Here is a 27,786-nt window from a genome sequence, read left to right as displayed (position 1 = left end):
AACATTTAAGTGTGGAAAACATGCAAAAAAGTAAGAAATCAGGAAGGGGGCAAACACTTTTTCACACCACTGTATTTTTATCTATAAAGCAAACTTCTGGCCTAACTCTGCTCCCTTCTGTGTGTCAGCTCTGGTAGTAACCAGCTACGCTCCTCCAGGTGGTTGCTTTCTAATGTACCCTGAGTTTTAACAGATCTGGGGAAAACTGCATTCTCCTACTCTGCACCTTGGACATGGAACAATCTCCAAAAAGATATAAAATTAGAAACACTTAAATCAATCGATGAATTTACGGCCATCATAAAGAATGTGGTGACAGAGACGTGTGCTCGATTTTCTTGAATACATTTTACTGCCCATATTCCAAGACGCTTAATAGGCCAGATACAGTATTATATGTCATAAAATTGTATTAATTAATTTTGACGCCAGCAGAGGCACTCTTTATTTCAGCTGGGCACCTCTACTATACAGTTAAACACTGCAGGAAACTCTGCATTAGCAACTGCAACTATTACAGAGTTTTTGATCCAGAAGAAAAACCCAACCAATAGCAAAAATAGTTTGATTTGACACTATGCTACAGCCTGTTTTTATGATGTCAAAAGACTCCTGTTTAGCTGAGTGATAATTGCTGGGTCACATGCATGAGGACAATGAGGGAGTCTGAAAGTATAGGTGCTGCATCCTGTGTAGGAAATGGTTTGGATAAAGTGTAAGGTACCCCGGAGGGTGTGGTGATCAGACATGATCTCAGTCAGTGAAATTACTCATTCAATACCTAAATGCAACAGTTGTGCCAAAAAAAGATCCAATTTTTTTTTTTTTTTTTCCAAAACACTACGACCTCTACATCGGAGCCAGGCCTTCACGCAGGACAGGAAAACACATAATTCAAGGTCAGGAAAACACCAACACTCGCCCTGTTGCGCAAGTCCCTGCACTGATGCAAAAACAGAGCCAAAAAGGTTTCACTGGAATATTAGGTGAGCACAAATGTGTCTCAATTTTAAACCGACGGAAATGGAACACAAGTCCAAATGCAATGTGCCACTTAATCCATTTTTATTTAGGGATGGCATTACTTTGGTTGTACACTAAAACATGTCATCCCAAAATCCTCTCCTCATCCTTAATCTAAAACTAAATTGTCCGTATCAAATGACAACACTTGATAAATAAAAAAAAAAAACACTCACTATTTGGAACATAAATCACTTCTTTTCCATTTTGCTAGTCCTTCTGATTCAAAACACCAAACACCGGCCACATGCCACTTTATTAGTTTACACGTTTTGCAGCATCCAACTACAACAAACATCTCGCGTTTCCCAAACAAGCGTAAACATCTTGCTTTTCCTAACAGCAGCATCATGTGACTTCTGGTTGCTGCGAATGCTGTAGAGCTCGGTGTTGAGGGGAGCAGGAATTTAGTGCCTCTGCAGGCAAGGATGACTCAACCCTTGGATTAATGACGGACTACTAAAGTACCACTAAAGTCCTCAGTGGGAGAGAGGAGTCACAACTCTCTCGCTCTCGAGCTCACACAAACACACACAGCATAATGTCTTATTTAGTTACAACTAAAACCCCACAGCGGACGATGACTCAGACGCAGCAGAATGACTGTTAATACCCTCATTAGTCAGGTTTCCACTACAGAGCCAACAGGGCTGAAGGGCTTACGACTTATTCAGGGCATGCAACTATTGCCTCCAAAATAAAATGTGTGTGATTCCCTTAATACTAGTCTAATAGATGCTTTCTTAATTGAGCTGACTCACATGCTTGAACCTGTGTTATAAAGCTACACATGGACCTGCTGGTGAAGCAAGGTCACTTTTGACAACTGACAAAACCAGCACAGTCGGTATGTGAGATCATAGAGACATCCTTTTTAGTTTATAAAATGTCAGAAAATTGTTTACCACAATGCAAGGCTGGGTCTTCAAGTTGCAGCTTTGTCAAAGGAACACAGAGATATTCAATTTACAATGATATGAAACAGAGGAAAGCAGCAAATCGTATTAGTTTTGCCTGGTGAATGGCAATTAATCGATTAACAAAATGGTTTCAGAACTTTCTACCACCTGACTAAATGAGTGATCCTTGTGGGCGTAATGTAAATGTTTTGTAATATCGAAAATGTTGAAGAAAGGCTAAATAAAAGAAAATGAAAACCAGACTGACGTATGCCAGCAATTAGATTTTAGCTTTCAAACGTGCCAAATGATTCAGAGGCTCTGACATTCTCAAAAAAACTATCAAGAGCCAGCAAGTAAACAAATATCCATAAAACAAATAAAACAGATGCACAGAAGAACTCATATATGAGCATATAATTAAAATATGATAATTACTAACTTGTCCCTTTATGGCGTCCAGTCTATAGAAACATCAGTAGAATAAACTAATGGCAGTTGTTACATTTAGTAGAGTGCGTGGAGTATTGCACAATCATAATTTAAGCTGTAAAACACTTGGAAATGTGCTTATTGTGTTTCTAAAATGTGTTATTGCATTATTGTTATAGTGCCTGTTTGTTGAGCTGCAGTGGAAGTTAATTTTTGGAAGGTATAGCATGTGGTATTTGTGTTGATTAGGTGGGTTTGAGCCCCTCTGTCTTGTGCCATCATTGCTAACAGATGCAAACAAACTCCTGGTCCAATATCTTAAAGGTCACTGCAGTTAAAAATGTGATCCAAGCTCCCTCAGCTTCCCTGCTTGACTGTTTTTATAATGTCTTTAACGTCAAACCAGAAATGTATCTTGAGCAATCAAGTTACCATGTTAAGTAAAGGCATATAATACATAAGTGTTGGAGAAGTATGGACAAATGACACGTCCCAAACACGTGCCTCTTCTGCTGGAATCTTTCTCGTGTTTCCAACAACTCTGATTTTGAATCGGCCTATTAACACGCAGTGAACCATCCCTGCAGGCCTGCCTCCAAGAGACTCTGACAGGTGGAGCTGTAATGTACGAGGGGAAGCTCTGCTGGAGTTCTTTCACACCGTTTAAGCAATTTCCAGGTCAAACAATCTCACATGTGCAGAATGTTTTGAGCTAACACACCTCAACCATGTGGAAACCGTAGAGAAGGAGAGGAGAAAAAAATTACACTGGACGGAGGTTGTGCAGGGATGAAAGAAAGGATGAATGGCTGTATGGACAGAAGAACAGAATAAGGGAGAGATGGCTGGAAGAATTAAGTGAAGAGAAAAGAATAACTGAGACTTTATACTGAAAAAGGATATAATATTTTAAAGTTCCAACAGTGGATTTATGAGCCTCAGAGAGTGTGCTGTGTGTGTTGTGTCATTACAAAATCAAAAAGTCCTGAAATTGCTCTCGCCAAAGCCAACAGACTTCATTTACACAAACTGTAATTTTAGCACGTATATAGTCAGCATATTTTCACATCTGCGTGAATTAATGATTCCAGAGTTGGTGATTGTTGGAACAGTGGAAAGATGAGTTTTATTTTGTCTCTGTCAACTCTGAATGAAGTGCATTCTACAAAGATAAAGTTACTGACTTTGGTGATAGTAATTTCTGACTAAAAGGTCTATCTCTGTAAGGATCCTTTCCACAATTTTGTCAGACACAGGGTAATAATCTGAGCCTATCAGTGCCAAAAACAACCACCTTCACTGGACATAAATCGATGGTGCGCACATTCCCCAAGTGGTTTCATTGCAGCCTGTTTCCCAGCTGCTGGCTGTCGCGTTCTGGCTCAATACTGGACCAATTTTAAAAACTGTTGTTCCTATCAGTCGCTTAAATACATGGGAAAATAGGGTCCAGGCTTAAAGATACCAAAGTTTCTGTTTGAGACAAAAAATGTCTTCGGAGATTTTATTCTGAACGAGGATGAAAGAATGGATGAATGGTCGTATTAGGGATAGTAGCACAAAGTTTTTAAAAAAAGTCTTTGGAAATGTCAGTTTTTCTGCAAATGACCAGGTTAGTATCAAACTGGTCAGCACACACGTTTCAAGGCAGCACAAATGAATGAGGCAGCTTGCACATACAAAACACAAATTGCAAAAGGAGGCACCTGTAGTGACCTTAAGTTGGACGGTACTGATGTGCAAAGCAGTCAAATCTTGGAAAACAACCCTCTTGTGTGTAATAAAAATCCAGAACTCTGGAATTTATTTTGTTATTTCCTTAGGTGATGAATACTGTACGTAGAGAGATATTTTAAATCTGTTTCGTGTGGTTGTGTGACATGTGTGTGTATAAATGATCAGAGGTGATTTAAACGTTATAAGTCCTTCAATGTGAGCCATAAATGTTTAGCTATGGGCTCGTGTTTCCATAACACTGATGACAACGTGTGAGTGTTTTCGCTCCATCATTGTCCACCTCGGGGTCGTGTTACGTGTTTCTGTATGTGTTCATATAAGCATTTCTGTGTGTGTGAAATGGACAGAATGTGTGTGTGTGTGTACATATATATATATATATATATGTGTGTGTGTGTGTGTGTGTCTGAAGGTTTCTCTGTGCAGGGAAGCATGCAAGCAGCTGCTCTGGCCCCCCTCTTATTGGCCAGAATTTACAGTGGCTTTGGCTCCATGAAGTATTTACGAGCTCCCAAAACACCCGCTCTCACACATACATGCATTTTAGGACTCAGAAATGAAAACCTACCTAGAGTACTCTTCCTGTAACAAAAATCCCACACAGAACTTTCAGTCTAAAACACACCGACTTTGATTAGAAACCCAAACATGTGCTCTCCTAAACCTGACGAGAAACTACAGACGTACAGAACATATCTGACATCAGTCAAAGTCCCAACGCTGACCTTTAAAGGATCAGTTCACCTAATATCCAAACATGTTTTCTTTTCAGCAATATTGAGCCATTAATGTACCACAAAGTTGGAATATAGGTGTCGACAGGCCTTGCTGTGAACAGTGAACCAATTTCTGCTGAAGAGAAAGTTCTTATAAAAACTGTTCACAACACGGTCTGTTTATAATAGATTGTAATTTGATTGAACCCACCCATCAGGCTTGACTTACTTCCTCATGATAGATCTTCTAATTGAAAGCCCGTCCTCCAGATCGGCCTCATTGGCCATGAACAGCAGCCTCTTCCCTGACTGATCCACTCCCACAAAGTCTCTCTGTTCAGCTGAGAAGAAATTCACAACATCTGATTTAACACACAACAATGGAGTCTAACAGTAAGTGGCACATTTAGCAATTTATACACTTTTGCTTTGCTTACATTCATGAGGAAGCCATTTTCATATCTTTAAAGCCCCACTTCAGTGTATTATGGCATTATTATGATATTTTATATTTCAAGTCATTTCCTGACAATGTTGTTTAGACCAGTGATTCCCAACTGGTCCAGCCTGGGGTCCAGATTCCTCCTGAGTCATTAGTTCAAGATCAGCGTCATACTTGCATCTGACCACATTGTTGAGCTAGTTTGGTGTCTCTGTTGAATAGCTGTTTGTTATTCACTCACTCTACAACAGGAAACGGCACTTCAAAATAAAAACTGTGTTGGAAATTCACTGTACTTCAAAATAAAGTGCGTTTTTTTTTTTTTGCAAACTTGACATGTTTGTGAGTCACTTGTGGTCCATTCAGAATGGATCTGCAACCCACTTTTGGACCACAACCCACCAGTTGGGAACCACTGATTTAGACAAACTGTTTTTTGTGTTCAAATGTTTTTTGACAAATAACTTTATTTTGCGCTTTAAGTTTTAAAAAAGACGGTGAAGATTACATGACTACGGTAAAACCTGCAGGTCATTTGTCATTCGCCAACGTTCTGCAAGTGCAGTGTCATGCCTCTTTGCATCTGAGCAGCAAAACTGATAGTCAACGTTGTGGGCTCGCTAGTCAACTTATCTTGTATTTTGGCTACATTGAGGACGTAATGGATGTGGACCATTTGTGGATTGTATTTCTTTTCACTGACTACATCTGTGTGAGTCACAGGCAAAACAAGATGATGAGCTTTCATTTTGGGATTGTATTGGATTGTGTCTTTAGTTTTTAGACCCAGCACAGACTGTGAAACTTCAACTTTTTCACCATTGTGTACTTTGTGTAACATGGGTATGTCATCATTGACTATAGTTTGCTAAGTAAGAACTAAAGTTATTAAGCAGCCTCAACAGGATGATCAAGGCCCCTAAGAGGAAGTCCTCAATATACAGGATGGCTGACTTAACTATCAAAGATAACTATAAATCGACAGGAAATATTAATTTAAAATATGGATAATTCATTAACTTGCTGGCGTTTCAGAAGGCAGCAAACAAACTGGTTGCCCACATGAACTGTCAGTTAAGAAGTTAAGCTAAGCAGTCGTCATTCAGAAGTAACATTAGACTCATATTCATTCATATTTCCTTAAGGTGAAGGTGATGGAGAAAAATCCTCCATCTCATAACTCAGAGTGACCGCTCGCTATTCATGCTATCGCTTTGACACCAATGTGGTTGCCATGGCAATAAATTATGTCTGACTATTACCCAAACACATTTTCTGTTTGAGAAAGAACAGGAAGTAACACTGGCTGGTGTGGGGCTTTTTTAATTGGGGAGTAGGCAACTGCTGATCACGATAACAAGAAGATTAATAAAAAATTAATATATAAAGACCAATCATTTATCATATCCAAATCATGTCACAGTCTCCTGTCATTAGTTTTTCATGTTACCTGTCTTTTTCTTGCCCTTCTGGCCTGGGACTGTCTCTGTGAATTCATGGGCTTTGCTCATTAGCATGGCCAGTGTTGCATTGTGGGCTCTGAACAGATCGACCACCTCGTGAAGCGCCACGTCTGTAATCAGGTCACAGCTCACCACCAGGACGTCAGTCTGAGGAGGGAGGTTGGAAAAAGAAAGAGAATAAAGTAAGATTTATATCCAAACAAGCCTCTTTATTTCACTGTGTAGCAGTAAAATATGACTGTGCTGGACAATGATTGCTTCACCACGTTAAGAGATTTCAGGCACTCAGAGAGAGGTTTTCTGGCTCGCACTCTATTTTGGAACAAAATCTTCCCACCTGTTGTGATGTTAAAAATATTAAATATCACCCCTGCCCCCACACAAAAGCCCACAGAAATGTGCAAAATATAGTTTGACGAGTGAGTCATGTTTATAAAGTGAGGTTTCCTCACTCATAACAGTCATCTCAGCATGCATGTAGACTACACATAAATATACAGTATGTGGCGACAATGCTGCACATAAACACCTCAGGACACGAGAGCTTTGACTGTTATTTTCAATATTCAAAACAGAATTCAGCTTACTGAGCAGGATTTGAGATAAACAGACAAAGAAAGGAGAGTGAAGAAATAACTTCTTGGTCAACAGAGAGGTCGTGCAACTTTAGCATTGCCTGTATACAGGCCAAACCCACACCACCACACACACACACAATTGCATGACCTGCGTTAAAGTGACTTCAACTCTAATGAACTTTTTTTTATTTTTTTTGATAATTTGTCCAATTCTCTTAAGCTGATCTGGTGATGTTGTTTGAAAATGTGCTTTTTATTATGAAAAGATTGAATATCAGAAATCAGAATCAGAAATACTTGATTAATCCTCAGGGAGAAGTTGGGACACGTTACAGCTGCTCTTACATACAAGCATAGAGACATTGTAAGAATGGAGCAAATAAGAAGTATGTAAAAAATATAAACTATATGTATTATGCCACAATATATTAGTGTTGTCACGATACCAAAATCTTTGTTTCGGTACCGATACCAATATGAATTTCGATACTTTTCGATACTCTTCGGTACTTTCCCTAAGGAAAAGTCCTTTTGGATACAAACCTTTAGAACAATAAATAGTAGGGGTGTAACGATGCCAAAAAAAATCATGGTTCAGTAAGTACCTCGGTATGAACGTCACGGTTTGGTAACTCAAATGTTCCACCAAGTTTGTGTTGTCTCATGTTGTCTCCCTTTACGAAGCAGACTTTCTCGTCTTTTTTCATGTGCGCCAGCTGTGAATGTTGATACAGGTGTTGTCATACACACCACTTGCGCAATATGTGCTCCAATAGGAACAAGGAAGGTGTTTGTGTGCATAAATGAATTAAATAAATTAATGAATTGAATCAATTTAAAAAGTACTGGTATTTTCCAAATGCAGTATAGTACCGTTTGGAATACTCTAGTACCGCCGTACTATTTTAGTACCGGTATACCGTGCAACACTACAATATATATAACACAATATATATATAAAAATATTTTTTATTTATTTAACCCATATTTAGATCAGCGATCTCTTTTACAAGGGAGACCGGCTAAGACTGCAGCATACAAAAAAAAGTTACAGCCAAACCACACCACAATAAAAAACATAAAAGACAGGTGTAGAAATATTAGGACAACTACGCACAATGACAAGAACCAACCGATTCATTTATCCTTGTACTTATGAGAGCTTTGAAGTCAGGCAGAGAGACAAATTCACATAGTTTCAGACAGAACAGACGACAAGACTAAGTCTTGAGATCTCAGATTATAGCCACAGTCAGATCTCTGATAAAATAAGAAATACACACAAAAATGTGCATCATACTACTAAGTCTCTTAAATATAAATGCAAGAATAGTATAGATAACAATCAAATAAGAATATTATTTGAGAAGAATATTGCACAGTTTAATTAGTGCACAAATTGTGTACAGTTGTGCAGCATAAAAATATGAGTTGCGTTATCATATTTTATCTGCAATATTGCTACAAAATAACTTCCCAGCATTAAATGTACAGAAATGTCTGAAAATAATTTATTTATTTAAGCGTTTATTTGGAAGGGACAATGCATATTGATGAACAGCAGTATAAATACATGTGTAAATATCCCGGAGTTAGCAGAACTGCTAATTTACATCCGTTGTCCCTTGGCAGGTCACAGACAATTAAAAAACAAAAACAATAATTAAAACAAACAGTAAGAATAGTTCACAAGCAGACAAACAATCATACATGAAGTAAAGTACAGAGTTGGCAGTAATGCCGTAAAGTGCTATTTAAAGTGCTTCGATGGAATAAAGTGCTTTGATCGAATAAAGTGCATTTTATAAGCAGTCCGGGGGAAATAATCACCCCTACCACCAGGGGCAAACTAAGTCACTCAGACATAAATAGCCTACTGCAGGTGTTACATTTGCGTCGCATGTGCAAACAACAAAACAAGACAACAGTACAACAGTATACTTACAAAATACTCACAACAGAAAAATCACACAATATATGTACATACGTATATGTATCTGAGCACTATGAGACGCAACTAGTTATGATTATATAAAAAGTTGAAGCAGTAAGATTTACCAAATCAATGTTCATAATAAGATAGTAGAAGTTCTGAACAACAGAAAGCTATAGGACACTATAAGACCAACCAATAGCTGCCCTCTCTGCTGTAAACCTGTGTTTGCTTTCTGTATTTGAAATTCTGTTCAACTCTTTTGCACTAGTTGTAATTTCAAGGACCATTTAAGTGCTTAACAGATGAGATATCTGATGTGTTTACTTTTCAGCCTGTGTTAGCGATCAAATCTCTGAAAAAATAAGTGGGTAACATAAATCACGGCTAACTTTGCAAATACCCAAACATGTTTGTATCCAGGCCTGGTTCATTTTTCTGTCACTTTTCTGGCAGAGACTGACACAATATCCCATAAATAACTTCCTACCTCCCTCTTTTACCCAGAACAACGAGCTGGGCTGGCTGGCTTTTAGCACCTTCCTATGGACTGGTCCAAAAACAGCAGCGCTCTAACATCATAATGACAGAAAGAAAACAAAGATCTCGGTGCTTGATTTCCAAAAACTCAAATGACAAAATATACCCTTACTTAAAAGAAACTCTTCATCATTTGCTGAGGAAGGACACATGAAGATTATTCTTTTACCATTTCACCCTCAAGAGATTATTCCCGTCATAAACTCAAACTATTTTCAACATTCCAGCTATGTAATAATATGTAAACCAATCCAGGCTTTAAACTGTATATCAATACACAGCTTGTGAATTCCATAGACATATCACTTACTCTACCACCAACGACAGGGAGCACAGAACAGACATCAATCCTATTAACTGGCCTCCATGGACATTACGTCTTCATGCGTGTATGTGTGTTTACATGTGGGTGCACCCACATTTGTGTGTCTGTGTGTGCGGCATCCATCTGTCTGTCCAGTGATGAAGGCTGTCAGCGTAAGAACTAATCCCACCATTAGCACCAGCCGCCTTAATGACAGAGACATCTTTACTCTGTCTGTGACGGAGGGAAGAAGGAAAAGAAAGAGTGTGAGAGGAGGGGGGGGCAGCGTTGAATAAGAAAGACAAACACAAACAGAAAAAGAGGAACATTGGAAGTGTAAAAACACAAAGATGAATGGAGGGGTGTAGAAAAGACTGAAGCAAAAAGATAGGATGATGCGACAACACAAACAACAAAATACTGGCAAAACTTTATGTAATGCATTAACTAAATACATCAGTATACATCCATAGCATATTCTATGTATTTAAAACACAACCATCACCATAACTGTTTAACCTGAGGAGCAATAAACAAGAAGTTAAACAGTCCACTGCAGAACACGTCTTAACCTCTGTCAAAGAGGTCATGAATTTGGCTCGGTTTGTGCGTTTGTCAGCATGATTGCTTAAAAACTACTGGCCCAGTTTTCCTGAAACTTGGTGGAAGGTTGCAGCCTGGGCCAAGTAAGAAGCCATTAAATTTTGGAGCGGATAGACAAATGATTTTTTGCTATGCAACACACAATATTCACAGACTGGGCCATGATTACACATAGCAAATATTGAGGTGGCTGTGCCAAAATGGTGGGGTCGAATAGTGCTAAACAACAGTGTTGACAGAGCTGACATCATTAATGGAGGTTATCGCACAGTCTCTGGGGCGACCTGCTCTGTGTGTGTGTGTGCCTTCTGTTTCCACGATGAGGCCGTCTTGCCACTGTGGGTCGGGACATCAGCGGTGCTAACAGTCTAACAGTGCTACCAATGGCAGCACTAACAGTGTGATCATACAGTGGGTGCTCATACCATCCCGTATGAGCACCGCGCTCCTGTGCACACCCAGCCCAGGCAATGTATAGTGCAGAGTGGTGGCGATAAGACAGCCAGAGGGGACATGAATAATAGTACTTTGCTGTTAAATGAATGATCTTAATGTCGTATATTGCACCTTCAACATTGTGAAATAGGGCATGGCCTTGGCGGAGGTTTTCACTCTTTTTATTGGCCTTGTAGTTTTTTTCTGTCTCCCACATTTTTAAGAGCTGGCAATAAAATGGGAGAGGAAGCAGGAGTTCAACCTGCTTTTGCATCGCATTTGCAATTCCCAATATGAAACAGAAACTACAAAGGATTAAAGAATTCACTTGATTTTGTAAGTAATAAGCACTGTGGTTGAACGTTGAAGAGCTCCGTGTGTGTGAGTGTGTGTAGAAGGCTGGTATCAGTGGGGTCAGGGGTCGTGTAGTTGACCTGGAGGTAACTCCCCCAGCATAACCTGGTCTGGACCTGGCGACAGGAAGCTGCCACGGCAAAGCTGGAGGTGTCTGCAGGAGATCTACTGACACGGAGACCCGGGAGACCTTTCAACTCTCTCTTCCCTCTATCACACACAGGCGAGCTTGAACACATGTTCAGAAACAGAGCACACAAGTATGCGCGCCGCACACATAGAAACATGCGCCTGCACAATCCCTACACACAGACACACACTGTCAGGCGACAGCAGAGTGGAGTCAGCTGGAGAGACAGAGACACTTTGGCCTTTCAACAGCCAGGATCTCTGGACAGGTCAGGACCACACACACTGATGCACACAAACACACACATACACACGGACACACACTTATCCCTGTGGTCCAAAACTACTGCTTACACAATCTCGACCCATTTTAGTACGAATACTTTGAAACTTTGAACTCAAATTCAATATCTGTGAAGGAATCTTTTGGTGGTAACAAAAAATAAAATGGAAAGTAATAACCTCGCTTTACATCAACACCCAAGTCTGCAGCTTTATGCAGATTTCAGCTTGTTTCTTCTAATGTTTTTGCTTGGCTGATGTAGGTAACTAACGATGACAGTGTGACCTATCCTCTTGTAAAAAACTGTGACAAACTGCTCCGTATTTATTAACTGTAGAGATCGGTAATAAACAAATAAATTGGCCAAATACTTTGGAGAGTGTGAACATTTTGAAAACCTCTAAATTCTCTGTTGGGATTACACGTGTGAGTGAATGTGTCTTCCCAGGATATACTCATGGATATCATACTAATACCCGTGACATTTCATAATTCTTGATACAAATTTCAATACCACAGTAAAAATAAATAAATCCTTTGTACTCAAACATACACTCCTTTATCAAAAACATTTAAATGAAACTAAAATTCTTTATTCATCCCTGATAATCTGTCTCAGAAGCGAAGCACTAGTCTATGTGGGTGCATGAGATTTTGTGGTTGAGGACACATATGGATGTCAACAGTTTATCGTTAGTTGTGACCAATGTTGACCGGCTAGAATGTTTTTGACCAGTTACGCATGTCGGTCTATAGGTAAATTTTCCTGCTTGTCAGTTTACTGCACTGAGCACCACCTGGATCTAATGGGAGACAGATTGACAACTAGCCATCGTAACATGCGTAGCTAGCCTGGGTAGCTAGCCTTGGCTGCTCTGCATTGCGCACCACCTGGGTCTGGGGGCAGCTAGCTAATGGCGCTGCTCATTCGGCGATTACCGCTAGTACTTGTCATCGTCTTCCACGTGTTGCTATTCTTGCTTTTGTTATGTTCTTTTTTTAGCATTTATCAGCAGACTAGAGCTCTTGTAGCCGTGTATGCTGCTGCATCAAGTCCGGAAGAATTGCATCCTCAGTATCTGTGGTGCTGGAGAAAAATGAGTATCACATTTTTAGAATTTTGGCCTCGATTTGGTAGTGAAGTATCAGTTCTCATGACAACCCTGGCTTGGCTTAACATAACGTTCTTAAACTTAAACTATTGTGTGTCACAGGTAGGAGGAAAAAGGTAGCGCGAAATGGTTAAAAGATGTAAAACAAATGAAAAGAAGACAAGTCTCATCTGTTTGCCGTGTCCCTCTCCAATGAAAAGCCTCACATCCGTCTCTCAGTCTGCTCTCTCTTCACCTTTTGTCTTGGGTCTTACAAGATGACTAACATATGTAGACCAAAGGTGAGCCATTGAATCAGCAACTCCAATGTATATACAGTCCTTTTAGCCTGCATACACTCATTCTGCCAGGTGATTAAGCCTGAACAATAATACAAATGTCAAAGAGGCTTTGAGCACACAAAGCAAAAAGTGCATGTAAAGTACTCCTTTCACTAGTTTGGCTTATTGTGAAAGACCTAAGTAATAATCAGGCACATCCCTCCACTTTTGTGTAACTTTGCTGTTTGAAGAGTGAACAAAATAAAATATGCTGCTTGTAATCTCTCTTTTCAATAATCAAGAGGAATGACCTACTCTGCTCAGCCACAGTGTACACTGATTCCTGTAAGTATTTTGTTTGATAGGTTACACCAAATCCCCTCATGGGAGGGTGTTTGTGTAAAGAGATGAGTGAGTGTGTGTGTCTATACTGTACTCATGCATCAGTTTGACAGTTTGAGTGATCTCTGTGCTGGGATTTGGCAGGCCATGGTTACAGTTCCTCACTCATCACCCTCCAGTGTGCGAGTGTGTGTAACTCAATGCCTCTAATCTAGCTGGCTGCTCAAAGGATTAGGGACTCGACTATTCTCAATGGGAGCATGCTGGAGCTAGTCCTGTTTAAGTGTGTGTCTGTGTGTGTGGGTATACTATGCATCTATCGGAAAAAAATCTTGAGGGAAGAGAATAATAAGAATCTGTATGGACCCATTCAAATGCCAGAGGAAAAAACATTAAACTCACTTGTCACAACAAATTCAGCATTATAAGTCTTTGATAAATCTGTTTTCAAAAGCAAAGCCGACTGGTTTCTCTGTGAAGAATGTAATGAGCTGCCGTGGCAGGACACTTATGTCTTCAAATGTGCGTTTGATGTGGTAAGCTCTGAATAGAGACGGTATCTGGAGATTTGTCAACTGAGACTGTTGAGAGTGGGAAAGAGTTTAATGATTCATTTTTAATTTGTAGGATCACATTATTTAAAATCAATCTATGAGCCAAATTCACAGTGTTTTGTTCGATGACTGTATTGGTACTGATACTGCAGACAACTGCCAATAAAAAATGAATGCAAATGAGTGTAGTTACATAAACTTATTCAATTTTTTTTTAAAAGTTCCCCCGACACTATTCTCTGCTTTTCTTTGTCAATGCTTCATCCAGACATTTAACTTATGTTTTAAACTGCAGTACAGTAAATCCTGGAGGCTGATTTATAGTTGTGTGTAGACTCTACTCTGTCGCCAGGGCAAGTGGCCTATGTTGTTGTGAGCATTTTTAATTGTGCTGTGGTTTGTCTGTGCCGCTCTTCAATTTCACCTCCAACACGCTAGTTGGTGGTACCGTTTCTATGCCACTGTGTTAAGTTTGTGTGAAGTGTAGTAAAGTTTGATTGATTCAACGCACACAGAAAACATATTTAGCAGCAATAACTTTGAACAAAAGTATAAAATTCGGCTCCATTACAGTGCAACTCACGAGGTTCATAGACTAAACAAATGTCTTTTGCTAGTCACGCTTTCCTCACATATCAAACATGCTAACGTTATTTGCACAAGACTAAGGGATCTCAGATTTCATAAATTAGCCATGCCGTTAGCAGACTTTTCCTCTGCTCGTATTAGCCAGGATACATCACACACAAGACTTCAAATGCTATTTTGTGGGGGCTTTACTGTCTGTAGCGACTGCAGGAAACAAACTTAAAGTCGCTGAGAGCTTGGGCCTGTTTAACTTATCTGACATACCAACAAACAATTAGCTGAGATCCAAAAACACGTCAAATAAATGTATTAATGAAAAGGAATCAACTTACTGTAACATGCACAAACTTATAATTAAGATGATCACAAAAAATAATAAAAAAAAATATGGCTCCTACACTGTCTTTCAAATTTATTGCTTTATTTGCTTCTACTGAAGAAAATATTTTTTTCAGTTTACAAAAATAAACAGGAGGTCTATGTCGCCATAACATGTAGTTACATTTCTGTGAAGGTGAACGTCAGGACACAGCGTAGGATACCCATCTATGCAGAGCCTACGGCATAGATTCATTTACTGTTTTAGTGCCCACCGCAATGCAGTAAGTAAGAGTATGAAACACCCCTAAAAGCTTACATATTGAGTGAGTCATGTCAAGCTCATTACCCAGGAGATTATTAAAGAGAAAAAGCATCCAAAAGCTTGACTTCATAGATGATTGAGCAGGTTGAATTAATTTTTCCTTCCACATCACATCACAGTTTTGTGAACTTGTTATGTCTCCCTTTTTATTCCCTCCATCAAGTGTATTTCAAATACACGATTTTGGAGGGTATTTGTATATCGATTCAGAATCATAGACGACAATAGCTATGATTTTAAAGTAAACTGGTTTAGCCCCCACACCCCTAGAAATTGTAGAGACACCAAGCAGGACACAGTAATTATACTATGAAGTACAGATCTCTACAATTCAACAATACTGAGCCAACTCCATGAGAGCATTGATAGTCTAACAATAAACAAGAGCGACAGATTTAGAAATAAATCAACAGTTATAAACGCACAAAACCTCATACAAACATGTCTTCATGGTCTCAGGAGGTCAGTCGGAACCATGGCATATACTGAGGGACAACATATACCCCAACATACCCAAACACAAATGCTGCACAGATGTGCATGACTACAGGATGAGAATAAATGGTGCACTGGGTAAACTGGCAGCACGGGGAGTTTGAGTCTTAACCATGACCTCATCTGTTTAGAGAGAATCGGATGAAGGGAGGGATGGTGGGATCAGCAGGCAGGATACAGAGGGGGGTCTGGAAACTGGGGTTGGGGGTCATGGATGCCATGTCGGCAAACGTGTAAATGCGTGTGTGCCTGTGCGTGTTTGTGTGGATTCTAAAAAGGTGAAATGAGGCACTGCGGCGGCCTTGACCATTCAGGGGAGGGAAAGGCACGGATCAGTGGTCACCCAGCAGTACACACAACGCCCACCTAAACCTCCCCCTCAATCTTTGTCATTTTCCTTCTCTACCTTCAACCTCTCTCTCAATTTTTTTCTTGGGGGTCAAAATTCCACAAGAAAAAATCCCTTTCATTACGAATCACTGGCTTGAAGAACACTGGCTACTGGTAGTGGCAATGTGTAATGTATTATTGGGCTCTCTCCTTTCACTATATAATAAAGCAATACTCAGTTTATGTTCATTACAAATAACTTAACGAAATTGTCTAGCTCAAATTAAGGTTGTAATGAGTCAACAATTATTGATTAACAACACTGGGGACACTCCTGGATGAAAACAGGCGCATTTACCAAGGGGTTGCGTGGCTATATTTAAAGCACCATTACAAGTAACAAAGCTTGCATCTAGAAAAGCAAGCAACCAATAACAGCAAATGAAGTTACTCCATTTTCCTTTTATATTCTTAGATCATTGAGCTTGTGGCCGAAAACACTTAAATATGGACATTAACCTGAACAAGATAAAACAACAAATTTAAACTCTGGGACAGAAGGGTCACGGCAAACCGTTTAAATCTCTGTAATTACTGTAATTATTCAAAGTTTCAAGTTTCTATCATTTAATTATCTGACTCATAAAGAAAACGTATCTGAGAACATTTTGGTTGATGTACTTGCGAATCTTAAATCTAAAATTATTGCTAACTGTAGCTATAATAAGTACAATGCAGTATACAAAATTCCCAATGCAAACCTGAAACATCAGGCAGGAAACTGACCTTGAAAGACCATTCTGTTGGAAGGAATTTAATTCGACTGGCATGAACTTGGCTACACCCCAAAGCAGTTAAACATGGAGTCTGAGATTCCAGAGAAAGAAACAAATACACCTCTCCAATCAGTGCTCGTTCAGAGGCTCCGGTAATATTTCTGACGTTGTTTAAGTTTCGTAACTACCCTGATGTAGCTCCGTTCCTTGTGGGCGTGGAGGTGAAAGAGGGACATTAGCCTACATAGTGTTGTGTCAGCTCCAAGCCACTCTGTCTCTCATTTACAGAGCCAGGACTGAGAATGAACACCAGATATTCTTTTCAGCGCACACACAAAACAGCAGCTAGCAGTCCGTGAGGAGATATTCACTTCATTTTAAAAAGTGTATTGGATTGGAATAGCAGACTTCACCTTTAATGATAAATCCCCCGCCCTCGTGTCTACATACACAAAGATACACACACCTTGATTTTTCGCTGGATGTGTCTGAGAGCGCCTGCGGTGCCCATGTCTCCGTCTTCCTGGATATATTCCCAATCCAGATTCATCTTCGTGTCCAGCTTCATTTTAGCGTCTGTGCTCATCATCTTCTGGACCTCTTTGGTGGTGATCACTATCACCTCTGAAAACACAGTTCACAGAAAATAAGTATCACGCAACCCACACTGTAGAAAGCTGCAAAAATTGCAAATAACTGCAGTGCTCCATGTGTTGGAAAGCTATTTTTGTTCCTAATATAAAGACAAATTTTTCTATGGTTATGACATTTTTTTAAAATGTCCCTAGGCCTGTTATTCACAGGATAAAGAATTGTAAAATCGTTCTGTCTGATCCTTGATTGAATGAGAGAGTCCTTCAAGACCCATTAGGTGAACCAAAATGTGAATTCCTGCTCCCACACAGCTCAGAGCAATACCTTGATGAGTACAAAGCTGCCAAATAAAAAGTCCACAAGATGTCCTTTTGGCTATGATACATCCTAAACCTTAAAGGACCACTTCACCAGCTATATAACCATTTTTGTATCAGTTACTCACCATGTGTTGCCTTGCCATGTGTTTAACTGATTAATGAGGAGTGTGTCTGATGTATGTATTATGTATTTAATTTGATGCACTGAGGTAACTGGGTGACTATGTGTTGTAATGCGTGTATTTTATGTTGGTTACTATATGTTGATTGATTGTATATATGTGTATGCTGACCCCTAACTCCAAGTCAAATTTCTCTAAGGAGACCAATAAATGAACTGAATCTGAATCTGTAATGAAAACCTGTTTTTCTTGCGTGCCTCAACGGATATCGAAGAATCCAAATAACGTGAACATTCTTAATGACCTGAAGTAAATAAGGTCCTCATTTAACAACAGCAAAACTATATTAAAATGTCTGTTTACAAACTCGTGCAGGATAATTTAAGTTTCATTTAACCAGTCCCAAGCTCAGGACTTCCCAAACACATAAATTTCACTAAAAATTTACGATTTAAAACAGATCAGTACAAACAGTTACACACACGGACGAGTTGCACGCCTGGGAACTCTACTCAAGCAGAGCTCAAACGCAGGTGCATGCCCAGGCCTGCTCAGGACACACTACTCCAATGCATGGTTTTATATAGTTATAACATTTAACCTTGATTGCCTGCGTTTGGGAAGTACTGATAATATGACTGGATAAATGAGGCAGGAGTTGTGAACAGATGTTTTGATATAGCGTTGCTGTTGTTAAATGAGGATCTCTGTTACTTCATTTAATGAAACATGTTTGCATATGTTGGATTCTGTACTCAGTGTGGAGGCATGCAAGAAAAGCAAAGATTTCTTCATGAACTTAAGGTAACACATGGTGATTAATTGATATATATACAGTATAGATTGTTTTGTGGGTGAAGTATTCCTTGAAATCAGGCTAAGACCACTGCTCCCTTTTTTTTCATAAAGTTGGTAATAACATTAATAGACCACTTTATGAATCTAGAACATTGCAGAGTCCGTCTGGTTTAATTAGCCTTGTCTGCATAAAATGTTTTCTACCGGGCATTTGTTCACTCTAGCTGTGTCAGCCTAGTAAAACCAAATTGCAGGGCTTTGGCTAGCTGGCTGCACACAGTAAACTGCCGGCCACACAGGATGATTATGTATAGAAAGCTAGTTTTATTTAGGCTAGTGAGGACCTACAGGCTTTTATAACAAACAGCCCTGTTTACTGGCAAGAGCAGCATACTGCAACAAATCCCTTTATAAGCCCCGTGTTTCTGGACCTACTGCATGCTGTGGCACAAGAGGCAAAAATCTGGACTGTAAATCTAGACAGGAAATGCACACCTGACAACGGCTGATGATGTGATGACAAGCTGGTGAAAGTATGAAAAAAGCAGCACAGTCATAAACTCAGTACCTTTTATGCGGAGAGAGAGCAGTGCTGCTGGGGGCAATTTGCAAAAGTACTCGCATTTTTCCGGGGTAACAAACAGCTTAACTACCGCTGACCGTGAATGGGAGAAACAATTAGAATTTGGTTCTGCTATTAAAATGAACGGATTCAAAGATGGTGTAACACATTTCATAAATAACTATTTCCTATTTATTTCTGTATACGTTTCAACACCGGTTGAAATGTACAGTCCAAATTTTGTAGTCTCTCTTTCAATATAACATCACAGAGAAAGTGTGACCCACCTGCAACATTAAATTCTGAAATTCATCCATCCCAATAGATTAGTTACTGTCTGTAGAACTGCATTTTGTATTTCCATAGATGTTCTCTGAATTTAATAGCCACAACAAATGTCAACTGCAATTTATATTAAATTTTCCATCATAGTTTATATGAATTTCTTATAGTTACAAAAAACATTTGTATGATCTTCTCTTTCAACCTGTCCACGTCATATTATAGGGAAATGATAAACTGCAACAAAATCAGTTTTGCTCAGTGACATTTGCTCTCTAAAACACCTAAATATTTAACAGACATCGACTTTAACTTGCTTTTTCAAACCAGTGATATAACCTAACCAGTGCAAATGTCTAAAATGAAAAACAGTTATAGTCCTTGTGTTTGAGTCGGAGGTGACCTTTTCTCTAAGTTCCTCTTTCCATGTTCATGCCAAAATGAAGTTTGTACACGTTTTGTTCCAGGTTGTCCAAGTGAGCCACATTTCTGCTTCTTTACATTTTATGTGGAAACCAACCAGGAATGCCAGTGCACTCCTGTAACAATTTCCACCCCTGTCTCTGACACTGGATGGAGGGCTAACAACTCACATGAGGCCACTACCAAGAGATCCAATTAATGTGAAGCTCTGACTAGGAAATGTTACAGTATCAGACCTGACTGACAGAGCAGTGCATTTCTAAAATGAATCCTCCAGCCCTTGATTATCTCATTAATCAAGTGTAGGTTAAAGTTAAATTCAAATTCCATAATGATGAGAGAAAGATCTTACTTATTGTTTAATTTCTCTATTGTTTTAACTGATTTAAAGGTCTGCTGTTTAGGATTTAGTGGCATTTTGTGACTGAGGTTGCAGATGGCAACCAACTGGAACATTTCCCATGTGCCAAGGGTGCAGGAGAACCACAGTGGCTGATGAGAAAACGTGAATGACCCCATCAGTGTTTAGTTTGACCACTCTGGGCTACTGTGGAAACAATGTGGTGCAACGTGATGAATTTCCATGGAAGAGGACCCACTCCTAATGTAGATATAAACAGCTCATTCTAAAGTAATGAAAACACAATGTTTCTTTAGAGGCCATGCACACCCACACAGGTGTTTTCATTTACTCTGGCTGATTAGACCTCTGCTCAGCTTGAAGGACAGCAGATCACTAACGATGTCCCGCCCTAAAGCATGCAACAAAACTAAAAGGAGAGTGAGGGAGATGTCACTCAAGCCCTGTCTGTATACTCCTACACTCAATCATGCAGCATCATTCCTAATGTAGTATCATTTAGTGTAAGGAAATATTTAAAGGGCCAGTGTGTAAAATGGGTTGAAAAGAGCGACATCAGTGGTCAAATTCTAGATTGCAGGGCTCACTCACTCACCCCTCCCGTCGGGTAAATGACGGTGGCCTTGTAGGGACAAAAAGCCTTGCGCAGACACGAGTATGTCTATCTAGCAACGCGTGAATATTTATTTAGAAATCTAAACCATGTTACGATATTGTAATGAATCCCTCACGAGCAGGAGACCAGAGTAACGTTCGGGAAAAAGGCCCGTTTATTTGAGCACTCCAAAAACTCCGGTAACACTCCAGGGGGTAAAAGATTCCGTCCCAAACTCTGACTCTTCTAGCGTAACACACACACTTCATACACACATACCCGCTTACAGTACCTTGCGGGTACCCCCTCCCCTCTCTGCTCCGCCAATCTCCAGCCCACACACTGACTGACAGCGTAGCCGGTAAACAGAGCTCAGCTGTTTATTTAGCCTAGTAATATCTCCGGACTATAGTAGCTGCAATGGACGACTTTGAATGCGATTTTGAAGAGTTTCTTGTAGCGGACGCAGACCCAGAGCCATACCTGTTTGAGCCGGAGTACACAGATGAGGAACTCCATGTGTTGGGTGCTGAGCGGGCGAGAAGAGAGGCTGAATCCTCAGANATATATAAGCATAATTATAAGGCTACGAAAACCAAACGAATTTTATTTTATAGCGATTATACACTTATATAAACATATTAATGGGTAGAACATTCAGATTCAGATTTGACAATAAACCATGTCAAATATTACACACTGGCCCTTTACGACAGCATACTTAGATATGCTGGAATAATAATACTCGTTAATACTCAGAGGTCAGTAGTAGTGGTAGCAGTATTTGAGGCAGGTGTAGCAGTCGTAGGGGGTATCAGATGTGGTGGCAGAAGAAGTACTTTGAGCTCTCACCTTCAAAGCCCACCCTCTCCAGCAGGTTCAGCGGGTACCACATGAGGGGCTTGTTGCCAACAGGCAGCATTGCTTTGGGGGTGTTGTATGTCAAATCAGTCATACGAGAACCCCCACCAGCTGCCATCAACACGGCCTGGAGCTCCATGATGTCTGCTGGGGACAGCTATCGGAGAGGGACAAACAGATTGACAGAGAGTTATATTCATATACACTGAAAAACTACCACAACTTGATGAGTTAACCTGTATAAATATAGATGTTGTATGTGGAGTGTAGGTGTTGTGTAGAGACACAAGGCTGCATACAGTTAACAGTATACAGTTTGTGTACATCTGTGTATTTTCGTAGTGAAGAGGGAGCTGAGCCTGAAGCAGAAGCTTTCAATTTACTGGTCCATCTATGTCCCGATCCTCACCTCATGGTCATGAGCTCTGGGTAGTGACTGAAAGAATGAAATTGCAGATACAAGTAGCTAAAATGAGTTTCCTAAGGGTAGATGGGCTCAGCCTTAGAGATAGGATAAGGAGCTCGGACATCCAGAGGGAGCTCAGAGTAGAGCCGCTGCGCCTTCATGTAGAATGGGGTCAGTTGCAGTGGTTTGGGCATCTGATCAGGATGCCCGTACCACCTGCCCCGGGGCAGACTTAAAACAAGCTGGAGGGATTACATATCTCGTCAGGTCTGGGAACACCTCGGGGTCCCCCAGGAGGAGCTGGAAAGCGTTGCTGGGGTGAGGGACATCTTGAATGCTTTGCTCAGCCTACTGCCCCCTGCAACCCAGCCTCGGATAAGCAGTTGAAAATGGATGAATGGATGGATAAGCAAATGTAAACGGTATGATTCCTGTCAACTTTTATATCACAGTATACCTTGAAACCGGTATATCGCTGCAACCCTAGTTGGTGCTCTAAGTGGCATTATGAAACTGTCGATGATGCAGCTCTGGGGTTAAGTATTTTACCAAAGGTAGCCACTTGATTACCTGTTGGTAATGAACTGTCTAACTCATTGTTGGTGACTCAAAACTAATGCTAAATGACTACTGCACACTGAGGAAAGAAACATCTTTGCATTTTACTCCCCTGTGATGCATACAAACTTAAATTAAAACAGTATTCTCGTTGATTTGGGTGTTTTTTTAATTGATTAACATAAGTTATAGTTACCGTTTGTTTTAAGTGAGTGCAATGCTTTTCCACTAGAGTCACATGGAAGACTATCAAAAGTAAAGTATGCCTTTTTTAATATATGTGTGTGTGTATTTTAGGCAAAAGGTGAGTGTGCAATTGTTCACAGCATGCAGTCACCCGTTTTAAAACAGTGTTGTTACTGTACTGTACTTTACCGTGCGAGCATGCTCATTTTTTGCATATATGGCATAAAAATCATGAGGCAAGCAGCATTTCTTGCTGCATTATGTCAAAATGACTCTGGTCATCAACACAGCAGCCACCGTTGACACTTATCTGATACAACTAGCGGTACGCCGGTAATAATAAATGGTAAAGGCACACTGCCAACTGAATCTAAAACATTAACAAGCAGGTGAAAGTGTCACGCTGACTCGCTGCGTGGTTGAAAATAAGTCTAAATGTACCTGTCAGAGATCCCTGTTGATCCGCTGCCACTTGTAATGACAGCAGCGGCAGACGCATGTAAAGTTGGCTGCTGTCACTGTTGTTAGCACTTAGCTAACGATTAGCACCGAGCAGCAGACGATACTGCTGCTTAAAAGAGAGCTCACAGGCAGCCGGACACGTCCTCTGGAAAGCAAACACCCACTCCGATAAGCGCTGGTGGCAGAAGTTAAATTACTCGTTGAACTATCTGACAGAGGTAACGTTGAGGTAGCTAGCAGCTAGCATTGAATGATGACACCTGGGTGCGTTCAGTGAAATACGTCCGTGTAGGAAACTACTTCCTCCACAGAGTGGTTCCTACAGAGAGGAGAAGAGCGGGGGACAGGTTCGTGTTTTCATTGATTATTCTAATTATTAAAATACTGTTTTACATGTAATATTCCTGTATTTAATATTTTAATAAAGCGTGAAAGTATTAGCGATGAAACGTACCAAAATAATTAAAAGTAAAAGTACTTATTAGGCAGGATGGCTCCTGTCAGTGTTATATTATTTGATCATAAATGTGTAATTGCTACATCAATTTTATAGTTATCGACTGTGTCTTAATTCTTCATTTCATCTGTAAATTATGCACCATATTTTATAAACTCGTAAAACAGACCCATACATTTTGTAAATAAAATATTAATCTGAAGACTAACTAGTAACTTTAACTGTTTAGAAAATGTAGTAGAATAGGCTGTACAATATTTGCCTCTGAAATTAAGTGGAGTAGAATTATAAAATATTCTAAAATAGAAATACCCAAGTGCAAGTACCTCATAATTGCACTTAAGTACTGTAGGCCTACTTGATTAAATGTGCTGTCTTGTATTAGGTTATTCTATGAAAGAGACAAAAAAACAATCATCAAAAAATAAATAAAAAACATAGATAGATAGATAGATAGATAGATAGATAGATACTATTCACTTATATTGACTCAAGAATCACCAACATATTAAAGGAATATCATAAATTGATGATCATGATGATTATACAGATGATCATTATTACAAAGAGAAAAAAATATAATAAAGATACATAAAAAAAGCTCTTTCTTGATTCTAGAAAATGCTTCACATGGCAAAATTGGACGGACACAAGACAATAAAATATTTTTAAAAATATTAAGCACACACAAAATATGATGTAGCATCACATAAAATCGGATAAATGCAAAAACAGCTATCACCATCCAATCCCATCAAATTCATAACCATTGCCATACACCAGTTACATGGAAGACACATCATCAGCTTACATAACCACCCAATTAAGTAACCATAGTAATAAAAGAAAAAGCAATGACTGACTCTGCCATGAAGGAGGGGTGGGCAATGCCTCAAAATTATATCGATAATGTCATATGACACTAGATATTGTCTTAGATTTTGGATATAATGTCGTATGTGTTGTTTTTTCATGGTTTTAAAGGCTGCATGTTTAGACTGTTCTGCTCTATTACTTTCCTTTACCCACTTAGTATTATATCCACATTACTGATGATTATTAATCAGATATCTAATTGTGTAAATATTTTGTGAAAGCAATGTCAGCATGAAGGTATTTGGTCAAAATTATGGTGTTATTAGATTTTCTCCATATTATCCAGTACCCAGAGTTATGAAAGAGTTTCATGAGTTGTTGTCATTGATGATGTCATGTCATGTTTTATCATGTCAAACCACGTCATGTTTTTGATACATTTTTTAGTTTTTCAGTTGCTTTTATTTCCAGTTTCTGTCTGCAACTGTCTGCAAATGACTGCTATTAAACATATAAAGACCTTTAAATACACATTCATTTTTTTGTCCTCTTGACCACAGTAGAAGTAATTCCTTGGGTTCACACACACACACACACTCACTCACACACACACACACACACACTAAAAGTGGTGTGAGCCGATTAGCAGCCAGAAGCCACCCAGCTACTCCTCCAGACTTCAAGCTTGAAAACTCCCAATTCACAGAGCTGAGACGTAACAGCAAATTGAGCTTGGGGAATGTGGCTTTGGTTTTGTTTGCTCTGGCCAGGAGATGAGCTTGACTGCTCGTTGCTGCTTGCGCGAAACCAGAAGAGCAAGAGAAAGGAGGGAAGAAGGAGAGGGGGGGAAAAAGAGAGAAGGAGACAAACAAGCTTGTCCGTCTGTTGTTGCCTGAATGCCAGAATAATGAAATAAGAATATAATGGAAGGAGGAAAGCGTGGTGGGTGAAAATGTTGGAGGAAGAAGAGAGAGGAAGTGAAAATAAGTTAGAAAGACAGGTTCCTGGAAAAGGGGTACTTAAGTAATGAGGAGAAAAGAGTAGGGGTGAGGAGGAGGGAAACAGCTGGGAGAGGAGTGATCGAAGGGTAGAGGAAAAGAAAGAAGGGGAGAGAAATAGACATGGAGACGGAGATTCAGTCAGACAAATAGAGAGCAGGGTTTTCTTGTAAAATGTCTCAAACATTGGAAAGGCTTCACGTTTCCCTCACATGGGGGTCGTCGTGTGAACAGCTGATGCTGTTACCTTGTAGGAGTTCAGTCGTACATTCAATAGACACATGCTCAGCACTGTTAGCATAGAGCAGGGGTCAGCAACCTTCACTATATAAAGAGCCATTTTGACCAAAAATGATTATAAAAATCTATCTGGAGCCGCAAACATATTAAACCTGGAGGTAAAACAGCCTTTTAAATTTAAATTAGCCCGTCAGTATTACAGATAGATCTAATTGAGCATGCATCAATATGTTTCACCACCAGGTGGCACTGCAGTGGGCTATTTATGATTATGTGGAACTTTAACTTTGCAGAGTTGGTGGTAAAAGCAAATGAATCTCTTCACCCAGAATTAAATTCTGTTTTCTTTAAAACTTTAATTTGGAGTCCACAGCTAGCAAATCTAGGGAGACGTAAGACTACTGTCGCCACTGCTATTGAGATTTGACAAAATGTAGAGAAAACGGCGCTGGGCTGAGGATGATTGACACATATTAAAGGCGCCGTATGTAAGAATGTGGCCAAAACAGTTACTGCACTCAAATTCAAAATACTGTTGCGAGTCGTGTCCGCCCCCCCTGCCCTACAGATTTGAGGTTGCTGGACAGCGGCACGCTGGAGACTGATTTGTTTGCCCACGGGCGGCTGCCGTGGCAGGGCCGTGTCGCCGTGTCCTTGATCTTTGGTTTTCCAGTGGACCGCTCGAGCAAGTCTGGCTTCTCTGCTGCTAACGTTGCTGCCGGGATACAGCTGAGGAGACTGCTAATGCTATGTACCAGGACACTGCTAATGCTGCTTGCCGTGCTGCTGTAGCTCAGTCGTAACTGTAACTGATGCTGAGACTCTACTGACTGCGTGACTGGTAGACGGCGGTGGGTGGCGCATCAGGCCAAAACACAAATTCAAAACATAAACATGATTTGCAGACTGTAAAAATGTTTTTTAAATGGGAATATTCCGGCTGTACTATTGTTGTCAGTGAGATCAGTATGTTATATGAACATTATTCCTTAGTCTCTGTGACATATTAGGAGGATTTTACGACTATTTGCTTTAGATTTCTTACATATAGCTCCTTTAAAGAAGCCAACCTTTTTTGATTTAATGTATAGGCTACACATTTTTAGAAATGGAGAATGTAAGAATCACTTTAAGGTGACATCATTGATAAATGAAAATTAAAATGTTACAAAAAAATAACCACTATTAATTTATTTATTTATGATTTATTTTCATTTTATTTTATTTTTTGTTAAAGCCGATGGGAGCCAGTGGAGAGAGGCTGCAGGTTGCCTATCTCTGGCACAGAGATAGCGATGCATCCATTATGCTGCAAATCATAGACAAAATGCCTTACAACAAAAAAAATCTAAATTTTGATTTCTTAAAAATGACTTGAAATATAATTTTAACATGAGGTTTTTCTAACCCCTAATATTCATAGATACTCCCCAGAGAAATTGTTATGACTAGACAAATACAGGCATTAGGTGCAGATACCACTCCAAGCATTAATGGTTGCTTGATTAAGGGAGAGTTCACTCAAGATCATAAATACGTATCTTACCTCTTACCTGTAATTATTAATCTAGATTGTTTTGATGTGAGTTGTTGAGTGTTGGAGATATCAGCTGTATGTCTGCCTTCTCTCAAACACAATGGAACTAGATGGCACTCGGCTTGTGGTGCTCAAATTGCCAAAAAAATATATTTGAAACAGAAGTGTCTCCTTTAAGAAATCATGACCCTGTTACTCAAGACAGTCAATGGAACTTGTAAGCAATTTCATGTAGGA

General features: G+C 39.7%; 1 protein-coding gene across 1 annotated transcript in view; it reads right to left on the bottom strand.

The window, feature by feature from the left end:
• eif2b3 (eukaryotic translation initiation factor 2B, subunit 3 gamma) overlaps nt 1-23,799 on the bottom strand; it is a 50,936-nt gene extending 27,137 nt beyond the window's left edge. The window contains exons 1-5 of the mRNA XM_050033545.1: nt 23,481-23,799; nt 21,881-22,046; nt 17,438-17,595; nt 6,700-6,859; nt 5,037-5,148 (exon numbers count right to left, since the gene is read on the bottom strand). Of these exons, the coding sequence (XP_049889502.1) occupies nt 5,037-5,148; nt 6,700-6,859; nt 17,438-17,595; nt 21,881-22,028 (578 nt within the window). The 5' untranslated portion in view covers nt 22,029-22,046; nt 23,481-23,799. The remainder of the gene's footprint in view (nt 1-5,036; nt 5,149-6,699; nt 6,860-17,437; nt 17,596-21,880; nt 22,047-23,480) is intronic.
• Between the last annotated feature and the right edge of the window lie 3,987 nt (nt 23,800-27,786).

Source organism: Epinephelus moara, chromosome 21, assembly GCF_006386435.1.
Source record: "Epinephelus moara isolate mb chromosome 21, YSFRI_EMoa_1.0, whole genome shotgun sequence".
Lineage (NCBI taxonomy): Eukaryota > Metazoa > Chordata > Actinopteri > Perciformes > Serranidae > Epinephelus > Epinephelus moara.
The sequence above is the reverse complement of the archived record's forward strand: the minus strand, read 5'-3'. Positions and strand labels throughout refer to the sequence as shown.